Consider the following 13,861-nt stretch of genomic DNA (forward strand, 5'->3'; position numbering starts at 1 on the left):
AACCAATGGAAATGCGAAATCGCCCTTTAACCTGCGGAAAACGTGTGTCTGGCAACGGGGAACCGTTTTTATTTTTACAAAGACAGTCTTGAACAAAACAAAAACAAAAATATTTTTGTTTACATTTGATTTTGTTATCACTGAACGATCCGTGTGGGGTCATGATGGATGATGGACGCAAAACTATAACAAAACCAAGTATACAATAAATTATGATTAAAGAGTATAAAATGTAAATGAAATATTCCTTAGTTTTGGATTTATGTTCATAACATCTCAAGGTTTCAAATATTAAATCTTAATATTTACTTTTTGTAGCTTTTGTCATTTTACATTTCTCAAAAATTATATATACTTTTTCTATGTTTTATACATTTCATCGATAAGTAAATAACAATTTAATTTTATTTTGTCTTGAAAATATGTTAACTGTTATTTATTTCATTACTATCGATATTTGTTTTTGAAAAGTGTTCCTTTTAAAATACGCTTAAAATTCGTTAGTCACGGAAAGTAAGCAAAAAAAGAAAAGATATCGATACCTAGAAAGATACGATATCGATAGGGCATCGCACAGATGTTTAGGATACACCACTAATCGCCGAACTTTTGCAACACTTGAATATTCGACGCCGTTTACAAAATCTTTAAACAGGAAAAGCCAAATCTTTAATCGATCAGGAGTCCCGAAAATCGTATCCGTCCGCTCGAGGTAAATGTTGAGGAAATTTAAAAGAAAATGGCATTTTGCCAATCGAAGCGAAACAACCTGATTACTAACAACCTGTTAAACTTTTTCCGAAAACAAAAAAAAAAAAATAACAGCAGTTCGGGATTTCAGAAACTTTGGAGGAATCCTATGATGTCTATGTGCGGTAATTAAATAAACAATTCTTGATATATGTGCGCACGTATCATGAAACGCAGGCGGGCAATTTCGGCGGCGGAGGATCAGGCAGTGGAGCAGGCAGGGGAGGAGGTGGCACAACGTCCTCAGCAAGCACAACAACAATATGCTGACTCTCGGTTCATCCAAAATCCAGCGGTTCGTCGGATTTCCCTGAACGATTATATGGTCATGTCGCGCCAATTGCAGATCAATCGCGTTGACCAGAACCATCAGAATAAGGGGGTGGCCAAGATGCTGGTTCTCAAGGAGAATGGTCCGCAAAAGATCATCACCATGCAGCTGCCCAGTGTATCGTTCACGGTACAGGATATCCTACAGCAGGTGGGCTATGAATTCGATGAGAACACCACCATCGATTGCCTAGAGAATCCCTCTGGTAATATCCATGTGGTGGTATCCGTTGGCTTCACCATGACAGCCACCGCTGCCGAGATGGCTGCCCATGCGGATGAGATTAGCAGAGAGCAGCAAGCTGCCACCAATAGGGTGGAGAAATCCAAGGAACCATCAGCTGATCCAAAGGATGCCCATCAGTCGCTGGAGCCTGGAGGAGTTGGATATGCCGGCAAGCGGCAACAACTTGAGGAGAACAACTCTACCACTGGTGGTCGATCAGATGCTTCTCCAAGAAACCAGAGCTCAACACCCCCAAAGAAATTAAGCCACAACAGCGACTCCAAGTCAAAGTCTGCAACGCAAGCTGTGCAATTTCTGTCTGCTGGCAGTTGTAGTTCGAGTAGAGCTCCAATTTCAATATCAGAAATGGCAGAGCAAAGACGTTTACGCAGGAATCGCAGGTATTTGCCGAGCCGCTACTTTGACGATGACGATGATGAGGATGAGGATGAGGATGGTGTGGTGCTCCTAAGCAGCGACGAGGATGAGGAGACCAACATCGACGAAGGGCAAATGGAGAGCAATGCCGCCGATGCGGAGAGACTGAAAATGATGGAAGAGCCGACGCTGGATAAGAAACCGCGTCAGTTGTCCGCCGACGAGGATCTAACTTTACTGATCTATCCGCCCAAGGGAACGGGCGGCCTGTGCATCACCATGAAGGATTATGTGTGCCTCAGCAGTGGCAACTATTTAAATGACATTATCATAGATTTTTATCTGCTTTGGCTTAAGAATACGGTAATACCGGAGGCTCAACGCGACAGGACACATATATTTAGCACATTTTTCCACAAGAGATTGACGACTTTGACGCGTCCAATGAACATGAAACAGACGGCCGCCCAAAAGCGTCACGAAAGGGTGCAAAAATGGACACGAACCGTGGACATTTTTGATAAGGATTTCATAATAATACCGTTTAACCATCAGGCCCATTGGATTCTGGCAATTATATGCTTTCCCAGTCTTAGGGGTTCGGTGCCATATGATGGTCATCATGGTGATGGTGGTGATGGCAGCGGTGGCGATGGTGGAGGTGAGAATGAGAATGAAGATTTGACCGATGATAAACCGGTGAAGCAACCTGTGATCCTCATCTTTGACTCGTTGGCGGGCACATCACGTAATCGTGTGATAGCCATACTGCGTGATTATCTCACCTGCGAGTATCAGGCTAAGAAGCCGAATGCGCAGGCGTACGTCTTCAACAAGGATAACATGCCCGGGCATCGTGTCGAGGTGCCGCAACAGGAGAATCTCACCGATTGTGGCCTCTATCTGCTGCAGTATGTGGAGCAATTCTTTACCAAGCCGATCCGAGACTACCGACTGCCCATCAAGGGGCTGAGCAACTGGTTCGATCTGCTAACGGTCACCAAGAAACGCGAGGATATTGCCAATCTTATCCAGCGTCTGATGGACGAGGGTAATCAACAGCAGCAGCAACAACAGCGGCGCATTCTGCCCGTGATCGAATTTCCCACACTTAATGGTCAAATGGTTGAGAACTGAGGTCGTAAAGGATAATTTTGTTCAACAACACAAAAAGGGTATAAAAAAAGATAGCCACAAATTGTTTGTATAAATTCTTAAACTCACCGAGGCATTGTTTTTAGCTTTTATCAAAATTTGTAAATTGTTAAACTCCCCAAGCGCATTACTTACCTATCAGCATTATACTCGACTTAAAATTACCCTTTACGACTGCGTTTCCAATCGTCACAATAAAAGTGCAGTAAAATAGAAGAAGAGAAAAGGGTTCAATCATTAGGAGCAAAATGGTAACCAACAAAGGAATAGGCTAACCAAAAACAGGTAATGCTAGCCAAAAAGAGAAAATGGTCAACCGGCCACCGAGTTGCGTGGTACATATATAAAAAACAAAGCTTTACACATTACCAAAATTAATTTAATTAGCTAGCAACTTGTAGATTGCAGGGTATTACCGATCAGCATTATACTTGTTTCTAAGCCCACATGCATACACGCACACTTACATACACACACACACACACACATAGATTAATGCTTATACGATCTCTGTGTGTATTGGTGGGGGTTCGGCGATAAGAAAATCAAGCCATAAAGTCGCGCCGGCGATTCTGTTGACGTTCAGTTGCTTTGAAGCGATTCTTCCAATCAGACGAACGCCGGAGTTTGCCGAGTGAAAACACAATCAAAAAAGTAACCAAGTAAAAAGGGAGTGAGAAGAGAGAGAGAGAGAGAGGTGAAGCAAAGCAAAGCAAAGCAAAAAGCACAAACGAATACCAAGCACAAGGCAAAGCGCGCAACACGTGAAACAGCAGACGCCAATTGATTTTAATTTCGAGATGTCCACCGCAACCACAACAACCACATCCAGTAAGTACATACATACATATATCCAGATCTTGAGTTTTGTCAAATAAACAAAATGGCAAACATAGCCGTAAGCAATATATCAAGTTTACCTTATTCCAGTGAATTCTAAAAGTAAATATTAAAAACTACAAACAGAAGTCCTTAATAGAACTACATATTACATATTACTCTGTAATATTGTCTGATTTTCCAAGTTTAAAAACGTTTACATTTTGAATAACTAATATTTTCAATAACAAGTTCATGCTCAAACTTAAGGAATCACAAATTATATATTTTTCGATAATAAAAATAAATAATTGACGCTAAGGTTATATTGAGAACTTCTGTGTATATATTTATTTTATTTTTTTTTATTGTTCATTCCATTTTCAAGTTCCAAAAACATATTTCCCTAAAAATTATTGATATTAATTAGAGATAAACTTATATAAAATGAATAATAATTCAAAAAATAAAAGTTAGTGGATTCTTCTTAATTTGTTATTTTACAAAAATAAGTTTTAGTCCATGAAAAATAAAAAATGTATGTTTTCTATAATGATGTTGATAACGATCTGTTATTTTGTAAACAAAAATACTATTGACCTGTTAATCTTAAGATGATAATTTAGGAAATCGAAAGGTCGGAAGGTACAAACCAAAAAAACAAACAATACATTAACAATATAGTAATATTGAAACGATTACAGTTTTTACTTAAATCTCATTTTAAAACATTAGTTGTGCCCTTGAATTAATATATTAAAAAATTCGCACAGTTGATGGATACAAGCTGGGAAAGGTCCTCATCGAGGGCAAAACCAAGCAGGTCTACGACCTTCCCGAGCATCCAGGCCTATGTCTGCTCTTCAGCAAGGATCGCATCACTGCGGGAGATGGCGTCAAGGCCCACGATCTGGCGGGCAAGGCGGAGATCTCCAACACCACCAACGGCCAGGTTTTCCGATTACTCAACGAGGCCGGTGAGTATACTTACATACAAATACATATATATAGTCGATGACTATAAAGTTTACCTATTCAAAGTTCACATTTAAATAGGAAAAATTAAATTTTTAGTTCATTTTTTAGTTCTAAAACTACCATTTAAAATATTTTAATATTTAAATAAATAAATATATTTCCATAAAATGCAGTAGTAAATCCGAATTCTTTAATAGGGAAATCGATAATTGTTATTTTTTTCTACATAAATGAAACAATTTTGTAGAATTATTATTTCCAAAAGTCGACTTTCTTAAAATGTATATATTGAAATTAAGGCAAATTTATTTGTTTCACTTTTAAAGATGATTTTAAATTAAATTTAGTAAGCATTAACTTCAATGTGTTGCTACAACCTTAGTAAAATATTTATGCTATTATGGCAACGAATTTATTCACAGCTTTTATTGTTTTCTAAAAACATTAACATTAAATTGATTTTAAAAAATTGCTAAGCCAAGCCTGATTTGTCAGGCTATTACATTTGTTGTATTTTTCTTAAGGAAATTGTATATGTCTGTATCTGATAAGCCTACCAAGTTAGTGGCCTAAAAACAGTAGAATAATAATGTATTGTACCTTTAATTTCACCAGGAATTCGCACCGCCTATGTGAAACAGTGCGGCGCCAAGGCTTTCATCGCCCGCAAGTGCCAGATGATACCCATCGAGTGGGTGACGCGACGCCTGGCCACCGGATCGTTCCTTAAGCGAAATGTCGGAGTGCCCGAGGGATACAGGTTGGTATGGCAACAGTTGGTGGACATTTCTAACTGGGGTTATCATCCAAAACGATCCGATCCGATCCGAAACGAGCCGATTCGATTCGATTCGATTCGATTCGATCTCTCTTATCTGAACACACTTGCGGTAAACAAATTTAACTGCAATCCGATGCACTGAGGCAGGGTCAACATTCGCTGATAAGCCCAGATAGAGATATTCTCCTCACCCCACCCCCCCCAAACCCCTCCCCCTCGCAACAAAACATTGCTAGAGTCATCGAAATCTGTAACACAAGCCGGACTTTCGTCAAAGCATCGCCGATCTGCGATCAAACCTTTGTCACTCGATGTCATTTCAAGGCACTGGACCTTTTTATGGCTTTATTCTTACCACCATTGCCAACAGCTCCGCCTTTATGAGATTGTCACATAAAGTGTTTGTGGGATGAAACTGACTTCGATTTGCTTTTATCGAAACTTGAACTAAATTATAATATTTTGTAGTCTTTTTCCTTGCAATACATTCAATTTGTCGTGTTAAAGAGATAAAAAAACTTAGTCATTAACAAAATGGGTAGCGATATCTATCAATGTTTATGAAAATTACAAATAATATTGAAAATATGTAACCTTGATTATTGACGCATACTTGTTTAATTTATTATTTAAATTTTTGCATGTAATAATATAGATATTTTACTTGGTTTTAAATTACTCTTTCTTTTTTTTATGATTTTATAATGACAAATATCATAAATATTTAAAAAAAGAACAAACTTATAATTGATAAAGGCAATCCCTTCACATTCACTTTTTTATTTGTAGTTATCTTCTTGTAAGAGAATTGATTTATTAATAAGTATTTTTGTGTTACTGGAAAAAAGCCCATAAATATAAATAAAATTCTATTTTTTAGATTCTCGCCGCCCAAGCAGGAGACGTTCTTTAAGGATGATGCAAACCACGATCCGCAGTGGAGCGAAGAGCAGATTGTATCGGCCAAATTCGACCTTAATGGCTTGTTAATCGGTGAGTCTTTTTATTCACTCCATACTTGAATATCAACTAACCAGCAGAAATCTTAACACAAAACAGGTCAAGATGAGGTTGACATAATGCGTAGAACCACTCTGCTCGTCTTTGAGATACTTGAGAGGGCGTGGCAGACAAAGAACTGCGCACTTATTGACATGAAAGTGGAGTTTGGTATATGCGATGATGGCAATATTGTGCTGGCCGATATTATTGACTCTGATTCGTGGCGCCTGTGGCCAGCCGGTGATAAGCGCTTGATGGTGGACAAACAGGTGTATCGCAATCTGGCATCCGTAACTGCTAACGATTTGGAAACGGTCAAGAGGAACTTTATCTGGGTGGCCGAACAACTGGCCGATATTGTACCCAAGAAGGATCACTTGGTGGTGATTTTAATGGGCAGCGCGTCAGACACTTCGCACAGCGAGAAGATAGCCACAAGCTGCCGATCCTTGGGTCTGAATGTGGAACTCCGGGTGAGTTCTGCCCACAAGGGACCGGAGGAGACGCTGCGCATTGTCCGGGAATACGAATCGGTGATGAGCAATCTTATCTTTGTGGCCGTGGCTGGACGATCGAATGGACTGGGACCCGTTGTTTCCGGCAGCACCAACTATCCGGTGATCAATTGTCCGCCAGTGAAATCGGACAATATGCAGGTGGACGTGTGGTCCAGCTTGAATCTGCCATCGGGCTTGGGCTGTGCCACGGTCCTCTATCCGGAGGCAGCTGCTCTGCATGCGGCCACTATCCTGGGACTTGGCAACTTTATGGTCTGGTCGAAATTGCGTGTCAAGGCGCTCAACAACTTTATCACCCTGAAGAAGGCCGATAAGGAACTGCGCGGAGTGCGAAATGCTTAGTTTTCTAATGGAGAACGGAGATCAACTGGTAGTCACCTGGAGATCCAATTGGATATCATCCGGAGCCATATAGAGCTGGTCCAAGGATCCTTTTAACAACATCATGCACAGATCGCTTCCTTTGTTGTTCCTTCTTCTCTCTTTGTTTTTTTTTTTTATTCTTTTTTATTTTTTTTTAGTATTAAGAAAGCATGATATGAATTAGTTGTACCCCGTTTTTAATAGGGTAACTCGAAATACCTAATAATAAATCGAAAACCTTAAATGTTAAAACTGTATCAATATTTTGTTGGTTAAGGGAATCATCTATAAATAAATGTTTGTAAAGATCGTTTGGGATATCTTGATAGATATATCGTAAAGCTAGTTAGTTTTATCTAGTTCTACACCAAGTTGGTTCCAAACTGGAACTCTGATTCATGTTTTTATCAGCTCCTTTATTATTTATGGTCTTGGAAAATCATTACATTTCGATTATCTCGTTTTCCCGCTACTTAGTGCATTTAATAAAAACGGTACAATTTTATTTTAAAAGTTAATTCAGGGAACTGCTTCGAGAAGTTATTTTCAAGGGATACCAATTAAAACAATTTAAGTTAAGTTGAATTTTTTTAATTGGCATACTTTCGGGCTGACTAGAGTATTAATATTTGCTCGAGTGGGTGACTAAGCTGTTGGCTGCAATTCCGTTGACGCACTAAATGAAGCCGTGGTCCTCCGCCTGCAATCAGGAAATAATGCCTTCTTTGGCCTTTGGCTTACCACAATTAGCGCGCTTTTTCTGCGCCACGTGCACAGATTAAATGTTAAATGAGCAGCTTATACAAGTAAAAAGTTTGACATACAGTTGATATCAATAAAACCGCAAATTAAATTGACATTGGTTAAAAATATATCTCATTAATTCAATATATAAAACCTTGTGTTATAAAGACGTGTGCTTTTATTTTAATTTAATTTAATCCTGAATAATGAAATAAATTATCTCGTTAAACTCATAGCAAAACTCCAAGTCGATTGACATTCAAACCTGGACTTCTTAAATTTTAGCCCATTTTCGCCAAAAAAAAAAAAAGAATACAAAAAAAATGGCAAAAAAAATAATGTGTGTCGAATAGTTATGGGCATGACTAGAACAGGTCATCATATACACAAAACAGTCTTTCTTTAGGCTGTGCGTCTAATTTTGGTAAATTTACAACCAAAATTCGCTAAAAAAAATCTTTTTTTTGTACCGTTTATCTTTTTGGTTGTCAAAAAGATCGGTACTTTTTGGAGATCATTAGATTAGGTCGGTAGCTGGATAAAAATAGACTTTCTTTTATTTGTGCGTCTTATTTTAACCAAATTACTGCCAAAAAAAAAACGTTTTATAAATTGTTTGTTTTTACCAAGAGTTATAATTCTGATTATAATCCTTTTATTAGTTTTAATGACTTAATTTGCATTACATTTTCTTGCCAAGAACTACTAAGCTTGTGACGCCAATTTCAAGTATAATAAGTACTTAGAAACGAGCTATATACTTACATATGTACATATGTATGTACATATATGAAACTTTCCCTGGTCAAAGGATCTCCGGTTGGCAAGACAAATTAACCAACCATACAAGGAAAATCCTATTGAAGATGGAGATGTGTAGAACCGGGGAAATATGTGCTAAAGTGCGCCGGCCAACCTCGGGTCAATTAATCATACTTTAGTGTTTAGCAGACACCACCACAAAAATACAAACACAAACACAAGCACAAGCAACGAAACAAATGCATGGAGCACAATTCATAATAATAACAATAATTTAGCATAAGAGAGAAAAACGGGTGGTTGGGGGGAAGCGAGACGGCGAATGTACACATTAAAAGTCAGGGTCAAAGTGTGGCCATTGTGTTTGCATCTCCCTCTGGCGCTCTGGTCTCCTCCCCCATTTCCCCCTTCCCCCATGCTCACAAGTGTCTGCGGTTGTTCGAAACAACAATAAACAAAAAGAAATATGAATGGCACAGCAAATGTAACAAAATATTAAGAAAAATAAAAAAAACCAAATAGGAGCCAAAGAAAACATCACCGAGCGACGCTCTTTGGAAATACCCTACTAGTACTTCAGTTTTGAACAATTATTGTTAAACTATCACATTTAACATCTGTATTAAATAAGTCAAGCGACTTATGTACATATGTATGTATTTGATTGTGTTACAAAATTGATCACTTCTTCTAGATAGCAAACTTTTTGTTGGGACTAACATACATACATACATATGTACATATATTTCGTACATTTTTGATTGCACCTTAAAAACAAAAAAAAACACATAAGAATTTGTGGGGAACCAAAAAATACTTCATTTATTAAATTTTTCTAGTTAATTTTTTTTTTGTTGAGCCTGCCCCTATCTTTAGCCACAATTCGTGCATGCCCTTTTCTTTTTGGGGTTAAAGTGAGTGAAACAACAATATTGGCGGCGACGTCGGGCCGCTGGGGTCGCAAGTACAACTACAACTGCAAATACAACGACAACAATGGCCGGCAATTGTTTAGCGACGTCGACGTCAATGACGCAGCGCTATGTTTGCGGTTGCTGTTGTTGCCTTTATTGCTGTTGTAGCTGTCTTCCTCTCCACCTCACCGCCTTTCCCCCCCCCATCTTCCGCTCTACCCCACAAAAGCCGCAATGGGTTTCTTTATTGTTTTCTTGTTTTCTGTTTGTCGATTCGGTTTTTTTTTCTTATTCTTCTTTTTAAGCTTTTTTTTTTTTGCACATAAAAACTGTTTTGTTACAAGCGAATGCCGATCGCAGTCGATCTATCTACACGTTTTCATTATCATTTTACTGTCTGCCTCTCACTCACTCCGCCAACCCGCTGCCGTCTCCCTCATTCCTCCAGCAATACAGTATTAATTCTATAATTTCAATTTAAGAAACATGCGTTTGTCAATAGTTTGTGTAAATAAAAGCAAAATATAAAATGAACACCCTTCAAGGTTTTAGATTTCGGATTCTAAAATCTAGAGGACTTAAAGCTGGACTCAAAGACGAATTTAATTTAACCTGTTTTATTTTATCTATAAAAACGTTTGTAACCATATTTTGTATTACATAATATTTCTAAATTGTTTATTTCTAGTTTATTTCTCGCCACGACACTTTTTATCTTTCACAGTTGAAGATTTCAGATTTCGAATTCTAAAATCTTTAAATTTATTCACAGTACCCAAAAATCTTTTTAATTAATTTAGTCTTTTCTGCAACTTTTTTTTATACAAAAGCTGTGTGAGTTTGCCTTTAAAAGGCTTGACTGTAACCATTTGGCGAGGCAACTTTTTCAACTTGTTGCTAAAAATATGCAAGACAGTAAAAGGAAACCGGTTCCCCTCTTATACATTCTTATATTTATGTATGTATATGTGGATATGTCTATATATACATAACTGGTTGTTGCTGGGTGCCGAGCCACTGACCGGAGGGGTGGATATGAAAGGGGGTTTCGGGAAAGGGGTACTGGGCGGTGAAACTGGAACTGTGACTTGATTATTCAGTCGGCCCAAGAAGCAAACCGATCCGTGCACAAATAAAGCCGAGGAAAAATAAAGAAAAACAACAGAGGGACAACAACATGCAAAACGCCAACACGTAATACAAGATCGTAAAGCGGTTGCCATAAAGAGAGGGGTGGCGAAAGGAGGTGGGGATGGATGGGCAGCATCGGTTACGCGCGCAAAACCGGCAATCGGATGGGACCATCGGCCCCGGGTAAAGTGCACTTTCCTTGCAAATATAAAAGTTTTTATTTCATAAATAAAAACTTAATCTTTTTCAAATTTTAATAGAAAATCGAGTTAGCAAGCGAAGGTCTTGATGAGTACGGATCATTTGTTAGTTAATTAAATGTTCCCTCATTGATAAATTCGATACAGAAAATTCAATTTGAAGACGTTTATAGATAGTCATACATACATTTGTATCTTGATCAAGTTGGTACAATATTACTGGTACCCACTGTACCTTATTGTTGTTGTAACAATGTCGATTGTTGTTCTAGTTGTCGTTGTTGTTTGTATTGCTGTTGTTGTCACCGCAAGTTGCGCTACTTTTCGCTTATACGGCTTCTCTGTCTCCCTTACTCTCCCTCTCCCTCATTTTTTTCATTTGCTTCATTCTTTCTTTTTGTTGTTTCTTCTCGCGCTTTCCGCTTATCTCTTGCAATGTCACCCACCAGAAAAGCCAGTTGTTGTAGATTCAGGTTAGGTTTATTGCTCTCCCTCCTCTTTCTACATCCCCCCGTAACGCCCATTTTATTTTTTTTTCCTCCTCTCTCTTTCTCTTTCTCTCCCTTTCTCGCGGCACCCATCTTTGTTGATATGGCTTAACTGTGAATTGGCCGAGCGGCGAACAAAGATCACATCAACTTTAATTGTTGGTTAAAGCAAAAAAAAAAAGGGGAGAGGAATAAAACGGGAGGTAGGACAAGTGATAAGCCAAAATTAAAAACGAGCGCGATAATACAAAATCTAAATAAAAACACATCAACAAAAATTAACAACAACTCTCGAAACGAACAGACATGTGTTTAAGTAGGGGATTCGGGGGCATTACGGCGGGTTATGCGGGGTCTATAAATTTGAAATAGGGGAATGAGGAGGCGGGGTTATGACACAGGGGCGAATGATCGCATTCATTGCGGTTGGGGGAATCACGTTTCCACCTTATCTACGGAACCTGGCACCGATTGCAACATCATTTATTTGGACGATTTGTAAGTCACACTATTCAATGCAAATATTCTATAGTATAGGTTTAGTAGACTCACTTATGATACTTTTATGTACATATGTTCTTACATACATAAATATGTACCATTTATTTCTTATTTTCCAATATCAAAACCCCAGTACCCCAAATGTATCTTTTGAATAACAAATAAGAAAAGAATCCCATTTTAAGGTTGGTTCCAATTCCACAAATCTAATTAGAGTATAGCGATACACAATCTTAATAGGAATATTCACACTTTTTGTGTGTGTATACATACATATTTAGTTCTTAAAAATACTTATTTTCAGCAAGGTAAAGATCTTTTTTTGGGCACTCAAAACAAACATATCCAAACCTTTATGGGGTTGCTCACGTTATTTTAAATCTTCTAGGCCGTTTTGAGAAAACAAATTGCACAGGAGGACATGAGATAACAGAGATATGTACATATGTATGTAAGCTTCGCAGGATGACGTCAAAGGAAGCTGGCTGGTAACACCCCTCTTTTTACTTGAAGCCGTGAACTACTGAATTCGATAAAAGTAAAACCAAACACAACTTCTTAACAATTCAATAGTTTCCCTAAATACATACATATGTGCATATGTATGTATCTATTGCTTAAGAACACATCAAATACATTAAAATTATGTTCAAATATTCCGTTTTTGGTAGTTGAAAGAGCTTTTCAATATCGACCTAGCTCCTTTATAACATAATTATCACTAGCAACGGTCGAATTCCCCCTCTTAAACATTGCACAGCTTTCCTTGCTTTAAATTACTAACCCTAACCTATACAAACCTTACCTAAATCGCTCACGTTATTTTGACACGCTCATGTGGTTTCGAACCAAAATCGCAGGGTAAGGACACGGGGGCCTGCAGATATGGAGGTTTATCCAGATTCACAGCGAGCAGTCGAAGGGAATTACTGCCAGGTAACCAGAAAAAAAAACTTTTAGCACGTGGTGAGCCCCGCTGATGTTCGCTGAATCTTAAGCGGATTATGAGACGTTAACCCCCTACCCCCAAACTTTAAACCCCAAAGCTCCAACGTTGTCACATTGATTGACCCGTTTTTTGCCCCAACTCCCTTTTGCTTTAAGTCGCAGAATATTTTTTGCATGTCCAGCTTCGGGTTACGCCACTCCTCCGTCCCTAACCCTCCCAAACCCAAAACCCCCGAGAATTTCGCAGTCCACTCTGTGTACGCTATCATTTTATTTCGCTTTTTATATTATTATTCTTGTTATTTTTATTTCACCCTTGCTGGCGTAGATGCACCGCGAAAAAAAATCCGGTCATCCAAAAGTTTTTTGTTTTTGGAATTCCATTGAAACAATTTAGCTATAATTCGTATTTAAGATAATCACATTAATATTTTAAAAATGTGGTTTTTTCGATCCTAGGCTTATTAATTACATTTTTTTAAATCTATTTTTAATTCGTTGCTTAAATATGAACATATGTATACCATATTGAAGCGATGACTTAGTGACTTTTATTTTTGATTTTGTTTTCTCTCGGTGTGTCTATTTCTTTATTTATTTCGTTTGTTTCGTTTTTCGTTTCGCCTCGCGCCCTCTCGCTTGCACGCATCAGTCTCGCGTCTCAGCCGTCTGTCCCTTTCCTCTCTACCTTCTCCTCTTTCACTTCTCCTTCTTCATCTTCTTCGTGTGAGAATTTTGTGTGTATGTGTGTTGAAGTTGAATGTGCCGGTTTGTTCTGTTGGTTTGTTGTTGTTTTTGACGTTGGTCGTGTCATGTTGATTTGTGAGCTCTCCCTCTCCCTCTCTCTCCTTTTACGTCTGCGCTAGTTATTTG

General features: G+C 38.3%; 2 protein-coding genes across 4 annotated transcripts; both read left to right on the forward strand.

The window, feature by feature from the left end:
* The first annotated feature begins 588 nt into the window (after positions 1-588).
* On the forward strand, positions 589-3,537 carry LOC108137695. Of its 3 annotated transcripts, none has more exons than XM_017259567.2 (2): positions 589-712; positions 826-3,537. In XM_017259567.2, the coding sequence occupies exon 2, from the start codon at positions 902-904 to the stop codon at positions 2,819-2,821; it is 1,920 nt and encodes a 639-aa protein (XP_017115056.1). In that variant the 5' UTR covers positions 589-712; positions 826-901; the 3' UTR covers positions 2,822-3,537. The 3 variants fall into 3 exon arrangements, with proteins under 3 accessions (XP_017115056.1, XP_017115057.1, XP_017115058.1); XM_017259568.2 differs by having other exon boundaries at positions 829-3,537; XM_017259569.2 differs by having other exon boundaries at positions 842-3,537.
* Positions 3,423-7,552, forward strand: LOC108137696 (multifunctional protein ADE2). Its single transcript, XM_017259570.2, has 5 exons — positions 3,423-3,670; positions 4,432-4,635; positions 5,252-5,396; positions 6,298-6,410; positions 6,477-7,552. The coding sequence occupies exons 1-5, from the start codon at positions 3,640-3,642 to the stop codon at positions 7,277-7,279; spliced, it is 1,296 nt and encodes a 431-aa protein (XP_017115059.1). The 5' UTR covers positions 3,423-3,639; the 3' UTR covers positions 7,280-7,552.
* Positions 7,553-13,861: the final 6,309 nt, after the last annotated feature.

Source organism: Drosophila elegans, unplaced genomic scaffold (genome assembly GCF_018152505.1).
Source record: "Drosophila elegans isolate 14027-0461.03 unplaced genomic scaffold, ASM1815250v1 contig_149, whole genome shotgun sequence".
NCBI lineage: Eukaryota > Metazoa > Arthropoda > Insecta > Diptera > Drosophilidae > Drosophila > Drosophila elegans.

Excerpts from the sequence above, each read along its gene's own strand:
- LOC108137695 (XM_017259567.2), top strand. The coding sequence starts at position 902 with ATGTGCGCACGTATCATGAAACGCAGGCGGGCAATTTCGGCGGCGGAG.
- LOC108137696 (XM_017259570.2), top strand. The coding sequence starts at position 3,640 with ATGTCCACCGCAACCACAACAACCACATCCA. Across the intron at positions 3,671-4,431 it reads AACCACAACAACCACATCCA|TTGATGGATACAAGCTGGGA; the intron begins GTAAGTACATAC and ends AAATTCGCACAG. Across the intron at positions 4,636-5,251 it reads CCGATTACTCAACGAGGCCG|GAATTCGCACCGCCTATGTG; the intron begins GTGAGTATACTT and ends TAATTTCACCAG.